Source organism: Parus major, chromosome 6 (assembly GCF_001522545.3).
Source record: "Parus major isolate Abel chromosome 6, Parus_major1.1, whole genome shotgun sequence".
Taxonomy (NCBI): domain Eukaryota; kingdom Metazoa; phylum Chordata; class Aves; order Passeriformes; family Paridae; genus Parus; species Parus major.
Window position 1 is genome coordinate 20,454,133 of NC_031775.1, and position 12,297 is coordinate 20,466,429.

At 59.6% G+C, this 12,297-nt stretch overlaps 2 protein-coding genes across 3 annotated transcripts; one reads left to right on the forward strand and one right to left on the reverse strand.

Moving 5' to 3' along the window:
* Window positions 1–848: 848 nt before the first annotated feature.
* On the reverse strand, window positions 849–8,145 carry PI4K2A (phosphatidylinositol 4-kinase type 2 alpha). Its single transcript, XM_015632707.3, has 9 exons — window positions 7,707–8,145; window positions 4,995–5,195; window positions 4,619–4,750; window positions 4,380–4,533; window positions 3,806–3,867; window positions 3,247–3,346; window positions 2,855–2,988; window positions 2,505–2,564; window positions 849–2,372 (listed from the first exon to the last, which is right to left on the reverse strand). Exons 1-9 carry the CDS (start codon window positions 8,097–8,099, stop codon window positions 2,211–2,213), a joined length of 1,398 nt encoding a protein of 465 aa, XP_015488193.1. The 5' UTR covers window positions 8,100–8,145; the 3' UTR covers window positions 849–2,210.
* A 463-nt stretch (window positions 8,146–8,608) lies between these two features.
* Window positions 8,609–12,257, forward strand: MORN4 (MORN repeat containing 4). Of its 2 annotated transcripts, XM_015632731.2 has the most exons (5): window positions 8,609–8,711; window positions 10,355–10,452; window positions 10,582–10,696; window positions 10,777–10,886; window positions 11,011–12,257. In XM_015632731.2, exons 2-5 carry the CDS (start codon window positions 10,386–10,388, stop codon window positions 11,157–11,159), a joined length of 441 nt encoding a protein of 146 aa, XP_015488217.1. In that variant the 5' UTR covers window positions 8,609–8,711; window positions 10,355–10,385; the 3' UTR covers window positions 11,160–12,257. The 2 variants fall into 2 exon arrangements, with proteins under 2 accessions (XP_015488217.1, XP_015488216.1); XM_015632730.3 differs by lacking the exon at window positions 8,609–8,711 and having other exon boundaries at window positions 8,744–10,452.
* Window positions 12,258–12,297: the final 40 nt, after the last annotated feature.

Genomic DNA, 12,297 nt, shown 5'->3' on the forward strand with positions numbered 1-12,297 from the left:
CTGCCCATCCCTAAGTGGCAGAACTGTTGTCCAGGCTGGTGTATGGCACCTAGTGAAAGGGGAACAGCCTCACACCACGGGTCAGGTGGGAATAGACCTGTGGGTCATCTGTTCCAATCTCCGTGCTTAAGCAGGGTCATCCTAGAGCAGATGTCACAGGATTGCATCCAGATGGTTCTTGAATAGCTCTTGGGAGGGAGACTCCATAGCCTCTGGGCAATCGTTTCCAGTGCACAGTCACACATTAACATCCCTGGCACAGTCACAGGGACAACTGAGGAACAAGCTACATGGTGCCCTTCATGAGAAGGAATGCTTGGAAGAGATAACAGAGATGCTCCAGGAAAAGATTTCTCTGCTGGAAGACCAGCTGGCCAAGCTGGAGGAGTGTAGCACTCAGGAGAATGGAGAAGTCATGGGGGATATTCTAAAGCTGGAGGAGCTGATGCAGGAGGTATCCAGCCTCACTGCCAAAAGAGCAAAGCTCGAGGCCATGGTCCTGTGGCTGAAGGAGGAAAAGCAACTGCAGGAAGCAGTCCTGAAGTCTCAATGTGGCCACTCCGAGAAGTGGCAGCTGGACAGCCTCAATTCCAGCTTCCAGAGCTTCCTCTCCAAGACCCATTGAACCCAGGAGAGACTGGAGCAGGACCTGCAGACACAGGATGCCAAGGGACAGCCTGGACAGCTGGTTGTCCTCAATGCTCAGCATGAGCAGACAGGAAAGGGAGTCTGTCCTGCAGCAGCTCCAGCAGTTGCAGGAGACTAGTGTGTCCCTGTGCAGGTACATATGGATACCAGCCATGGGCCAAGGAGCCCCAGCCTGCTCTAGGATGCTGCAGAGGCACAGATGTAGCCAGCTGAATGGCAGCTCTGTTATTCAGACGGTTGCATGGTTTAAATACATTACATACATTTCTACAGTGCATTAGAACAATACATTTTGGGTCAGTCAAATGCAGCTGGGCCTGGCTGGGGAGTTAGGATCTCCACTGCTGCCCCCTCTGTGCTTACACAGCTAGTGCTGAGCCCCATCCCCACTGCAGGAGACAAAGCAGCTGCTCTGCCTTCCCGGGTTCACCTGCCTTCATCCTGCTCACTCTCCAAAGACAGGGTAACAGGACAGAAAGACCCAACACTGACTTTCCCCAGCAGCCTGAGAAGTCACAGCTCAAGGCAAGCAGGTGCAGGCAGCAGCCCTGGTGCTGTTTTATACAGCAGCTGCTGGTGAGAGAGGGGCTCACTGCCTCCCCCACCCACAGCAGGCCTGTGAGATTGTCGGCTCCAGGGCAGCCAGGAGTCCATGCTGGTCCCCCAGTGCTCCCACCCACGTGGCAGAAGAGGCCCTCCAGCCCTTCCCTGGCAGCCCTTGCCCTTCAGAGGGTTCCTAGGCACAGACAAGGCTGGCACCATGCTGGCTGCACAGCAGCCAGGGAGCTTGCTGGGAGAGGGGAAAAAGTCAAGCGAGAGCAGCCATGGAGACCAGGCAGGAGAAATGGACTGGGGCAGAAGGGGAGAGCTCGCAAGGGAGAGCTCTGCAAAGCCGCCTGCTCTTCACAGGGACAAGCCAGCACCTTTTCCCCCTTAGTGTCTAACTGCACCCAAGCCAGTCTCATGTGTAGTCCCTCTTATGTCCCCTCCTCGAGCCTCTAGCCAGAGAACAGCCGTTCATTATGGTCCCCGCTACACCAGTGGGCAGCAGGAACTCCCCCTGAGGAAAGCAGCGTGCACGGGGTTGGGGCACCGGAGGGACAGTGGAAGAGTACAGCACACCCTCAGGGAAACGGAGGGGGTATCACCTGCTAAAGGCCTTCCCAGCCAAGCAGCTGGCATGGTGGGGAAAAAAAAGGGCCAGTGGCTGGTGTAAAGGGCTGGACGGATCCTGGCTTAGGTAACCTGTTCATCCCAGCGCCAAGCAGGGGTGCTCAGAACCACATGCAGGCCCAGGAACAGAGGCAGGGGCAGGGTCCCGGCCATGCCACAGTTCCTGGCAGATTCACACACCTCCCTCTGGCAGGGCACCAAGCTCCAATGGAGCTAGGGAGGGACCATGCCCAATCTGCCTGGCTCCTCCAGTTCAGCTGCAGGTTCCTCCAGCCGCATCTGCTCGCTCTACCCTGAAGGTCGAGTCCCAGCCACAGGAACCAGCAGTGGCCCAACTCTTCTTGCAGTGCTAGTCCAAGGTGGCCAAGCCCTGCCCAGGGCTCTCACAGCTACCACCATGAGAAGAAAGGCTTCCGGCTCTGGAAGCTCTGTGTGTAGGACTCACTGGCAGAGCGCTGGTGGGAACGCGCTGTTTCAACAATCACAGGTGGCATCTGAACCAGGTGCAGTGGACTCTTCCCATCTTTCAACGCCTGAGTCAGGTTCAGGATCTGTATGGCACAACAAAGCAATGCCTGAGTTGCCCTGCCAGAGCAGCAGAGAGTACTCCAGCACTCTTCCTGCCACAAAGGCAGGACAAGGCTTCCTACCTCACCCATCTGTTTTCCCTATGCACAGCTTACCTGGCCTCTCATGACAGCAATCTGCTTGTGAAACTGTCCCCTGTCAAAGCCAGGGTCTTTCTGCAAGAGGGAGAGCGAAGAACACAATGTGATCCACCCACTGTTTCATGATGTGAACAAGATGCTTATTCCCCAAATAAGCTCCTCCCCCTTGAGTTTCTTTCTCCCACAATGAATTTTCAGCTCTTGGCAGAAGGATAACCCTGCTGTGCCTCAGCCCAGAAACACTGTCAGGAGTTTGACCACCTTTCTGTCCCTGCAACCTTGACAGGGAGATCCCCAACACCACTTCTGTTTTTCCTCCTTCATCTTCACCCAATCCTCCATCTTTACCCACTCCTCCAGCTCACCTTGAAGAGCTCATACAGATCTTCCTCCAGGTCCTTGACAAAGTTGGGGTCTGAGATCTTGGGAAGAATCAGGTCCTTGATCTCCTGTGAAAAGGGGATTTTGGCCTGGGGCAGCCATGCCCAGTAGAACGGATCTGTGGAAGGAAGCAGGAGGCATTAGAATTGGGAAAAGCAACGCATGGTGCCACATGCCCCTGGGTGCTAGATTCCCTGCATCTGGAACACAAGATCTAGCATCTGCCTTCTACAGTCTCTGCTGAGGGGCTGCCCATGAATCCAGAAGCTCCAGAGGCACAACCCCTAGCCCTCTTCTCTATAGTCCTTGAGGAGGATGCCCAGGCATGGAGTTGTATGGCTTGCCATGGTGCCTTGGCATAGCCTGAGGGACTCACATGCTCTCCAGGAGTCCGGGTGTTTCAAGGGAAAGGCCAAACCATTGTCTATAGCAGCCAGCTTGATGATGGGCTCCTTCACCACCACCCAGTCGGTGTCCTGGAAGGAAGTGAAGCATGTCACAAGGAGGTCCTCCCAGCAGGAACAGTCCTTCTCCTACTCCCTACAGATCCACTGTCAGGATCTCTGTCCTGGCTACCACAAAGGCACAGCAGCCTCTTGCCCGTAGCACAGCTCTTTAACCACAGGGAAACAGTCTGCTTTAGGTGGGAAGGGGGACAAAGCTGTTTCTCCTCCAGGCCTCACTCCAAGGTCCAGTAAGTCCAGGTCCATTAGTTTTCCCCAGCATTTCCCCCACAGAGTTCAGGTGCATCCTCACAAAGTCCCACTAGGCCATAACCACCAATGCAAATGGAAACAAAAAGCCCAGGAGACAAGATCAGGCCTTTTCTGACTTGGAAACCCAAGCCAGATGGGAAATTCCTGTCCTGCCTGCCAAGTGGGCAACTTCCAGGAGCAGACTCCCCATGTTGCCCCTGCCCAGGAGCAGCCACTCACCCGCGTGCCCGTGCTGTCCAGGGGACAGTCATATTTGATGAGCCAGTTGTCATTGCCCCGATCTGCAGGGAGATAAAACCAGCTGCGTCAACACCAGGGCTGCACCACGCTGGGCAGAAGACCATTCTTCCTCTCACCCAGAAGTGAGACAGACACATCTTATGCACAAACTCCCAGAGCCCTTAAACTTGCTGCAGGCATGGGAAGCCAAGTCAAGTCCCTCACAGACAGCCCTAGAGGTCCACATATCACCAGCTCCCAAGAGAAAGGTCAATTTGCAAGCCCAGAGTGCAACCTCAATCCCTTCCAGTCTGGCAGAAACTCAGGAACACGGTGTGAAATGGGATACAGGGGCACAGTTGGGTGCTGGATTTCTGGATGTTCCTGGATCCTCAGGTAGTGAGCAGTCCAGCAGCTGCATTCTGCCTAGAGGCAGATGTCACCTTGGCAGCAGCTGAGGGGATGAGTTCCGGGTGCAGGGAAAAGCCACCAAGACCCTATCTTCCTCCCCTCCCTCCAGCATGGTAGGACACAAAGGAGCAGGCAGCATCCAATGCCAGGCAGGTGGCCCTACCTGTGTTCCTGATGATGTAATCCAGCACCACCAGCCGCTCAAACTGCAGCAGCAGCTGCCGATTAGTGTTCTCTGGGAGCGGCTCAGCTTCAAACCGCCGCAGCCAGTAGTCTGCATCCTTGTAGCCTTCCACAAAAAGCTGGAAGGAGCCCACCTGAAGCAAGGACAGACTGCATTACAGAAGTCCGCAAGAGGCCAGGGAGGTGCCAACAGGCAGGCATGGAGGCTTGCAGCCCTACCTTGGGTGGCAGACCAATGCGGTTGAAGCGCTGGCCAACTTTGGGCACTTTCTCCAGGGCCAGCCTCTTTCCTCGGGATTTCACCCTGTCAATGGCACTGTAGTTAAAGGTCTCACTGGCCAGATACACCACCTGGAGGGATATGAGTACAGTCAGCAGGGGCCTCTGGCAAGTCACAGAACTGCCCAATAAAACCAAGACACAGCATTTCCCACAGCTCTGCCCAGCACAAAGATCCTCACGGTTTGAGCAGGAACAGTCCTAGTCTAGAGCTCAGTCTCCTAGGTCAGTAGTGCAACAAGATAAGGTGCAAGCAGGACTGTGTGGAAGCACACAAAAGCCTCCCCAGAACAAGACTCCAGCAGCTGTCCCTCACCTTTGTGCGGGGAACAATGTTGAGTTCCAGTTTCTGGTCCACCAGGCTGGCACCCGCCTCTGACAGGTAGCCCTGGTTCAGGACAAGGCAGTCTCTCCCAAAGCAGCATGGGCAGCACAGCTTCTGCAGCCACTTGGTCCACTTGGGGTTCAGATGCCCATATGGCTCCTCATTCTTGGGCTTAAAGACACCAATGATTTTCTGTGCATGGGAGAGAAGAGAGCTGAGTCCAGGAAGTTGGCAGAGCTGGGACACCTTCCCCAACCCACAGAGGGGACACTTAGGAACAGGTCCAGAACTGCCCTTCATTAGGATAACAACCAGCCTCCCAGGACCAGGCAAAACCCCTCAGCTCCTGGGAGGGAGGTGGGCAGAGCTAGGAAGAACCCCTCTCCATCCAGTACCCCATCCCACAAGAGCAGGGTGCTGCACAGAGACCTTTATACCCAACATGTGTCCCAAAAAACACCAGTGATGATGCAGTCTCCTGGTAAACACATCAGTCTCATTCCAGCGACCTTTGGATGGCTGGGGAGAGCTACTGCTCATCATTGATCATTATGTCCACACAGGCTCAAAATTCCATTGAACAAAGGTGATCCCAAACTGAACAGAGGAAAACAGCCAAGCACCTGCAGGACACCTGAGGAGCCAGGGCCCTATGCTGGGAGGTCCAGCAGAAGGGCTAGATCTCTGGGTACACTGTGGATGAGACGGCAGCTCCAAACTGGCCACCAGCTGGTAGCAGCAGCAGTCCCAGCCCTTCAATCCAGCCTTGCATACACCAACCCAACAGTGGGGACAGCAGCATAGGTACCCCAGTGCCGCAGAGGGCACAGAAGCCTTGTGCAGGGCACTGCACGACCACTGAGCCAGCACTGCCATGGCACACAGATGAGAGAAGAGCTGGGAGCATGGCCACCTGTCCCCACAAGTCAGCCATCCCCAGGGGGCTGGCAGACCCTGCTCTGGGGTGACTCAGCAGCACATGCAACCAGGCCTTTTCTTCCTGGCTACTGCTAGCCCTGGCCCCAGTGGGCATCACCTCCCCAAGCTGAGCTCCTGCCAGAATGTGGAAGTAGAATATGAGTCCCAGTGCTTCAGCAGGGAACTTCAATTCAATCTCAGTCTGTCAGGGGCCAAAAGCCAGGCCAGAGCAAGCAGAACCAATGTTTTGTCCACCAGGAAGACAGAAAGAAAAGGTTTGAGGAAACAGGATCACTTGAGCCGTGTCCAAATCACATGGTGGAGCCACTTCCCCTCGGCAGGCAGGAAGGTAATCCCACCCCCATCAGCCCCACACGGCTGTCACACGACTGTAAACCCATCTTTGGCTATAACCCTGCAAAGAGGCCTGTCAGGAGCTCCGGCAGCACCAAGCCCTGTGCTCCGTGGAACCAGTCCAGCAGAGCAAGGCCCAGCCAGGCAGGGACAGCATGGAAGCAGAAACCAGAGGCCTGGTAGCACAGCATCACCTTCCAGACCTGTGCTGAGAGCAGCACTGACAGGGAAAACAGGTCTGCCTGGTGCCAGCAGCAAGGCAGAGAGAGCCTGGCCGGCACAGAGGAGCAGCCAGCAGTGGGGTGATCATAACCACCAGGGCTGGGCAGCACAGCCCAACTGGAACAGCTCAGGCCCAGGTAGCCTCAGGGGAAAAAAATCAAAGTGAAAAATTCCCCCCCCCACCCCAAAATCTTCCTCCTGCTGCCCACAATATCTATGTGCTGCACTCCTGTGACAACAGTGGGATGTTTCTGGTAACTCTGGGCAGCAACCAGTCACATACCATGTTTGCCAACAGCAGGATAATCTGAGGGACCTGCCAGCTGACAATGCCAGCCATATGCAGACTTTGGGTCCTCATGCTCATGCTCCAGCAGCTGTCCTTGAGCTTGGGTCTCCTACAGCCAGGCAGCCTCCAACCTGCAATCCCCAGGCAGCTCATCTGGCTGCCCACTCCAGGTCTCATATTGGGCAATAGGCAGGACCAGGCTGTGGCACAAGTGTGTATTTCCCCACACGCCATCAGCTGAGCTGGGAACTGCCTGGCACAGCTTCCAGGAGCCAGCTTTCACCCAGAGAGGGAAAACTAGGACACACCAAAGACCACAGAGCTCACTCCACTCCTGCTTCCCTGGAAGCATCCCAACACACACGTGGCAAGGGAGTCACAGGAAACAGCAACAGCTCAAGTAATTGTGCAAGGAGGAGCAGGTCACAAGACAAGCCAGACTGTGCTGCACACTCATCCTATCAGAGGCACAAAGACAGCTGCCACACAGCTGACTAGGTCTATAGGGGACCAGCTACAAGGATTTTGTCTCCATTACACCAACCACACAGCTACAGAGAAGACATCTCACTCAGTGCAAAAAAACAGGCCAAAACCAGCCCAGCCCATAGAGTCACAGCCCTGGGGCTGGAGACACTGTGTTCAGATGCTGATGCACGGGCCTGCGGGAGGGGGTGACCCTTCCTCTTTGGGCACAAAGCCCAGAAGAGGTTGAATCAGCACTTGGACACTGCTGCCCCGCACTCTCGCTGCTGGTGCCACTGTACTTCTCCCCGGGGAGGCTCAGAGCCGCTCCAGCCGCTCCTACCAGCCCTCCGCGCCCGGTCACTCCCGGCCAGCGCCGCTCATCCCACAGGCCTCCGGAGCTACGGGGGTGGCTCCACGCCTGGGTCGGCCACGCGGGGCTAGGCTCAGCTCACCCCCTGCGGGTCCTTCACGAAGTAGCTGCCGCTGGAGCCCTGCGAGATGCGCTCGGGGAAGATGCCGCGCTCGCTAGCCAGCTCAGCCCGCCGCACCACGTCGGCAAACTCGGGATCTTCGGGGAAGTCGTTGCGTTCCCGCTGCGCGGCCGCCGCCGCTGCCGCTGCTGCCGCCGCCGCCGCCTGGGCCTGCGCCTGGGCCTGCGCCGCTGCCGGGCCCCGCGCCCCGCGCTCCAGCAGCGGCTGCCGCTCGCGGTCGCGGCCACCAGGGGAGCCGGGAGGGGAGGGCGGCGGGGGCGCGGCGGGCGGGAGGGCGCGCACGGCACCCCCCGGCAGCCCGTAGTCGGGGCCCTGCGCCCTCTCCGGAGACACCAGCGGGCTCGTCTCGTCCATCGCGCCGCCCGCCCGGCCCCGCCGTGCCACTGCTGCCGCTTCCGCTTCCGTTCGCGTCACGGCACCCCAGGGGCTGCTCCGCCCCCCGCCACACCCCAGGGGCTGCTCCGCCCCCCGTCGCGCCACGCCCAGCCGCGGCCGGAACAGCGTGGGCAGTAGCGGCCATGATACCGCTGAGTCTAGTTCGGAATCTCTCGCGCCTCGCAGCGTTCGTTCGGGGAGGCCGGGGTGTGTTCGCCCCATGCACACACCCGCCGTGGCGGCTGGCGGCAGTACCCCACACAAAGATGGACGCTGTGGAGCGGCCGTGCCCATTGCTGCCCTTTGCAAAGATGGCGGCAGGGCGAGGGCCCTGCCCCTCCGCAGCCACGCCCGCGGCGGCGAGCGCCTTGCCCCACACAGAGATGGCGGCCGGCGAGGGCGTGTTGCGCAGCCGGCCAATGAACAGTCGCGTTGCTAGCGGTTGCCGTGGAAACAGCCAACGGCGAGTGGGGATGGACGCTGGCGCCGTGGCACCGCCCGGCGGGGCGGGGTACTGGCAGGGGCGGTGGCGGCCACCGCCCCTCGGCGGGACTTGGTGGGGAGCGGTGTAGGCGGACAGCGCGGAGCCAGGTGAGCGCGGGTCGCGCGTCCCTGCGCCTCCCGCCCCGCCCGCCCCGCCTGTCCCGCTCCTGGGCACGCACCGGGCCCGTGAACATCGCCACGCGTGTCCCGGTGGTGGGGCGTGCTTGTTTCAGCCGTGGGTGCATGAACACACCGGGGTGTGGGTGCATCAGCCGTGGGTGCATGGACACGGCGGGGTGTGTGTGCACGGACACATCGGGATGTGGGTGCATGACAGAGACACGACGGGATATGGGTACATCGGGGTGTGGGTGCATCACCCGCGGGCGCGGTCACGCCCCCGGACACACTGCCCAGGTGGGGTGTACGCGTATCTCCCATGGGTGCGTGGCACGGGCAGGATGTCCGTGCCTTTGCCCAGGGATGTGTGGTTCAATGCGGTCATGCTCCCCTCGGCCACTGTGCGACTCGGGCTGTGCTGGGCGCGCTGCCCCTGCTTGCGGCGGGCGCGGTACGTGCGGGCTCGGGGTGGTGGCAGCGGGCACTGGGCAGGCTGGAGTGCTCGTGGAGTGCCGTCCTTCGGGTTAAGTGTCACAGGCCGTGCTGGCCGAGTTCACGGTCCGCGGTAGCACCGTCTCCTCCGCCTGGCATGGCCGGGCAGGCTGCAGGGTGGGAGCCGGCGATGCGCTCCCGGTCCCTCCCATCAGTAGAGAGCACTGTTCAGTCGCTGTTCGCCTTGGCTGGGGCCATTTCTCTGGACACAAAGCCCGGGGAAGCTCCGTTGTGCTCCTGAGAGCCGCGTCCTGCTGGTTCGTGTGGTTCAGAAGCCACCTCTGGGGTGATGCGCAGCCGGCCGTAAGCAGACAGACCCTGCTTAGATGCTGGGAGCCCCTTCCCGTCGCTGGCACTGCCTGAGCTGCACCGGCAGCTGCTGGAAAGGCAGCGCCCAGCCCACCTGCGGGGCTGTTTCCATTCTGGTGCCTTCCCTGTGTGCTGGGGAGAGCTGTGCTACGTGGCAGGGCTCAGTGAGGTGTGTAGGGCTTCTGGAGCTGCTTGCTGTTGGCAGTCAAGTTTGCAAACCCTCAGTAGCCGAGCAAAGCCCTCAAGCCTCAGGATACTATCTCTGCTGTCCCTCTTAGGAGGAGTGTTCTCTCATCCCTGGGGGTGAGCTGGGTCTGCCCATTCTTGACGCTGAATCTGGAAACCCCACAAGCTCTCTGTTCCCTCTCCTGAAGAACTGCCACTGAACACAATCTAGCAAGCATCTCCTCTCCAAAACACTTACTTCTGCCTGGGACTGCCCCAGCAAAGCTGAGAGTGGCCCCTGGCCTGAGCCTGCACGGAGCAAGACCTCTGGGGGTCTGCTGGGGTGCCATGACAACGGCAGCCAGTTCCTGTCACTGTCCTCTTCCTGCCACTCACTCACATTTCACAGGGCTGTGACCCCCATGGGCTCACATCTCCCTGAGCCCTGCAGTGGGGCGGGCAGCAACCCGAACCAGGCGGCTGGGGTTTCAGAGTCTGGGCAGGACAGCTGTGCTCCTGGGGTCACCTCCTCATCTGTGCTGTGCCCTAGCAGAGCTGTCCCCAAGACACACAGACTCAGCTCTGCAAGCTGAGAGGATGCAAGGGCTCTGGGCAAGCCGAGCTGCTCTCCCTGCCCAGCAGCTCTCTGTGCCTCTCCCTGCCAGCTCTTGTCCTGCTGTGCCAGAGGCTGTTGCCATGACCCTCACCAAAGGCTCCTTCACCTACTCCAGTGGGGAGGAGTACCGCGGCGAGTGGAAAGAAGGTGAGATGTGGCCTGAGGGAACGGTGCCACCTGTGCTGGGGCACAAGCAAACCCCATATCTCTGCCCCAGCTCCACACTGGGACAGGTCTCATCTCTGTCCAGTGCTGCCCATTTCTGCTCTCACCTAGGTCGCAGGCACGGCATCGGACAGCTGACATTTGCTGATGGCACTGCTTACGTGGGGCACTTTGAGAACGGGCTCTTCCACGGCTGCGGCGTGCTCACCTTCTCTGATGGCTCCAGGTGGGCACTCCTGCCTACACCTCCCTGGGCATTCCCACTTGCCGTGGGGAGCTGCCACCTCAGGAGATCCTCCCACACAGGTATGAGGGGGAGTTTGTGCAGGGCAAGTTCAATGGCGTTGGAGTCTTCACCCGCTGTGACAACATGACCTTTGAGGGCGAGTTCAAAGGCGGGCGCGTGTACGGCTTCGGTGAGTGTTGGCATCTGCACGGCCCCTTCCAGCATCTCCCGCTTTGTCCTTCCTTTCCTGGCCCCATCCCCAGTGGGTGCGGCTCCCTTCCTCTTCAGTCCCAGCCCTTCCCTCCCCTCCCCAGGTCTCCTGACCTTCCCTGATGGCTCCCACGGTGTGCCCCGCAACGAAGGCTTCTTTGAGAACAACAAGCTGCTGCGGCGGGAGAAGTGCACGGCCATCATCCAGAGGGCCCAGGGTGCTTCCAAGTCTGCCCACAGCCTGACAGTGTGATGGTGCCCCACATCCCCTCCCACCAGAGCAGGGACCCCCCCTACTTGGGCACTGGCTGGCCCTGCTGGTCCTGGAGAAGGGATGTGGCACTGCTGGGTGCCTCCTTGCCCTTCGACCCCTCCAAGCCTCCTCCTGCCGAACCCCTGCCGCTGGAGGGGGTGGGGCCCTTCACTCTCCACCCAAGTGCCCTGGGGCAGCCGAGGTGCCTTCTCTTTCTGGCTGTAGCCCTGGCACCTGCTGGAGCAGCAGAAGGACAGGGTGACAGGGGCTTGGCCCCTCTTTCCCCCAGGAAGACTGTAGACCACTACGGCTGCTAGCCAGCTGCAAAGGATGGAGCAGGTGGGTAGAGGCTGGTCCCTGTCCCCACTGCCAGGGTGCCTTGGCTGGAAGCTGCTGACTGAACCGCATGCCCCCAGAGGGGTAGCTCCTGGCTCACTTTGCTGCCCTGGTCTGGAGGCAGGGTGGGCACCCCGGGCATACCGTGGCCTGCACCCTCAGCTCTGGGTAACTGGCCATCCCCCTGCATGCCCAGGGTATGGTGACATAGTGTCCCCAAAGACCCCAGCCTGCTCTCAGGGCCAGCCTGTGGGCTGTGTTCCCCTCATCCCTGTGCCAATCCACCCATCCACTCACTGCCTTTGGGACAGCAGCAGCAGCATTCCCACCAAGAAGGAGTGGGGAATGCTCAGCCTGGCACATGTCTGCTGCATGCTGGTGAAGGATGGTAAGCAATGGTGAGCAAGGAGAAGGGTCAGCTGGAACCGAGAATGAGGTACATGAGCAGGGCTGCCTGGGGGTGCCAGGGCTGGAGTAGGAGGCCTGGGCAGGGTGAGAGGGGATAGAGGTATGGCAAAGGGGCAGGCAGGGGGCACGCAGTTCCCCATTTTGCCCCCTACATGCGTCCTTCATCTCCCCACTGCATGCTCACCTTCACCCCCGGTGCACAGGGGTCCCAGCAGCCCTCACTGCCCAGTGCAGGGCTGCAGGGGCCGTGCCCATCCTGCCAGTCTCTGCCTACACGGGGTCCCGTGCCTTTCTGTGACCCTGCCTTGTGCTGCTGCCTGCACGGGCCTCAGCTGAGTAAACCATGTTGCCAAACACCTGTGCCATGTCTTTTTTGCTGGGAGCAGGGATGGCA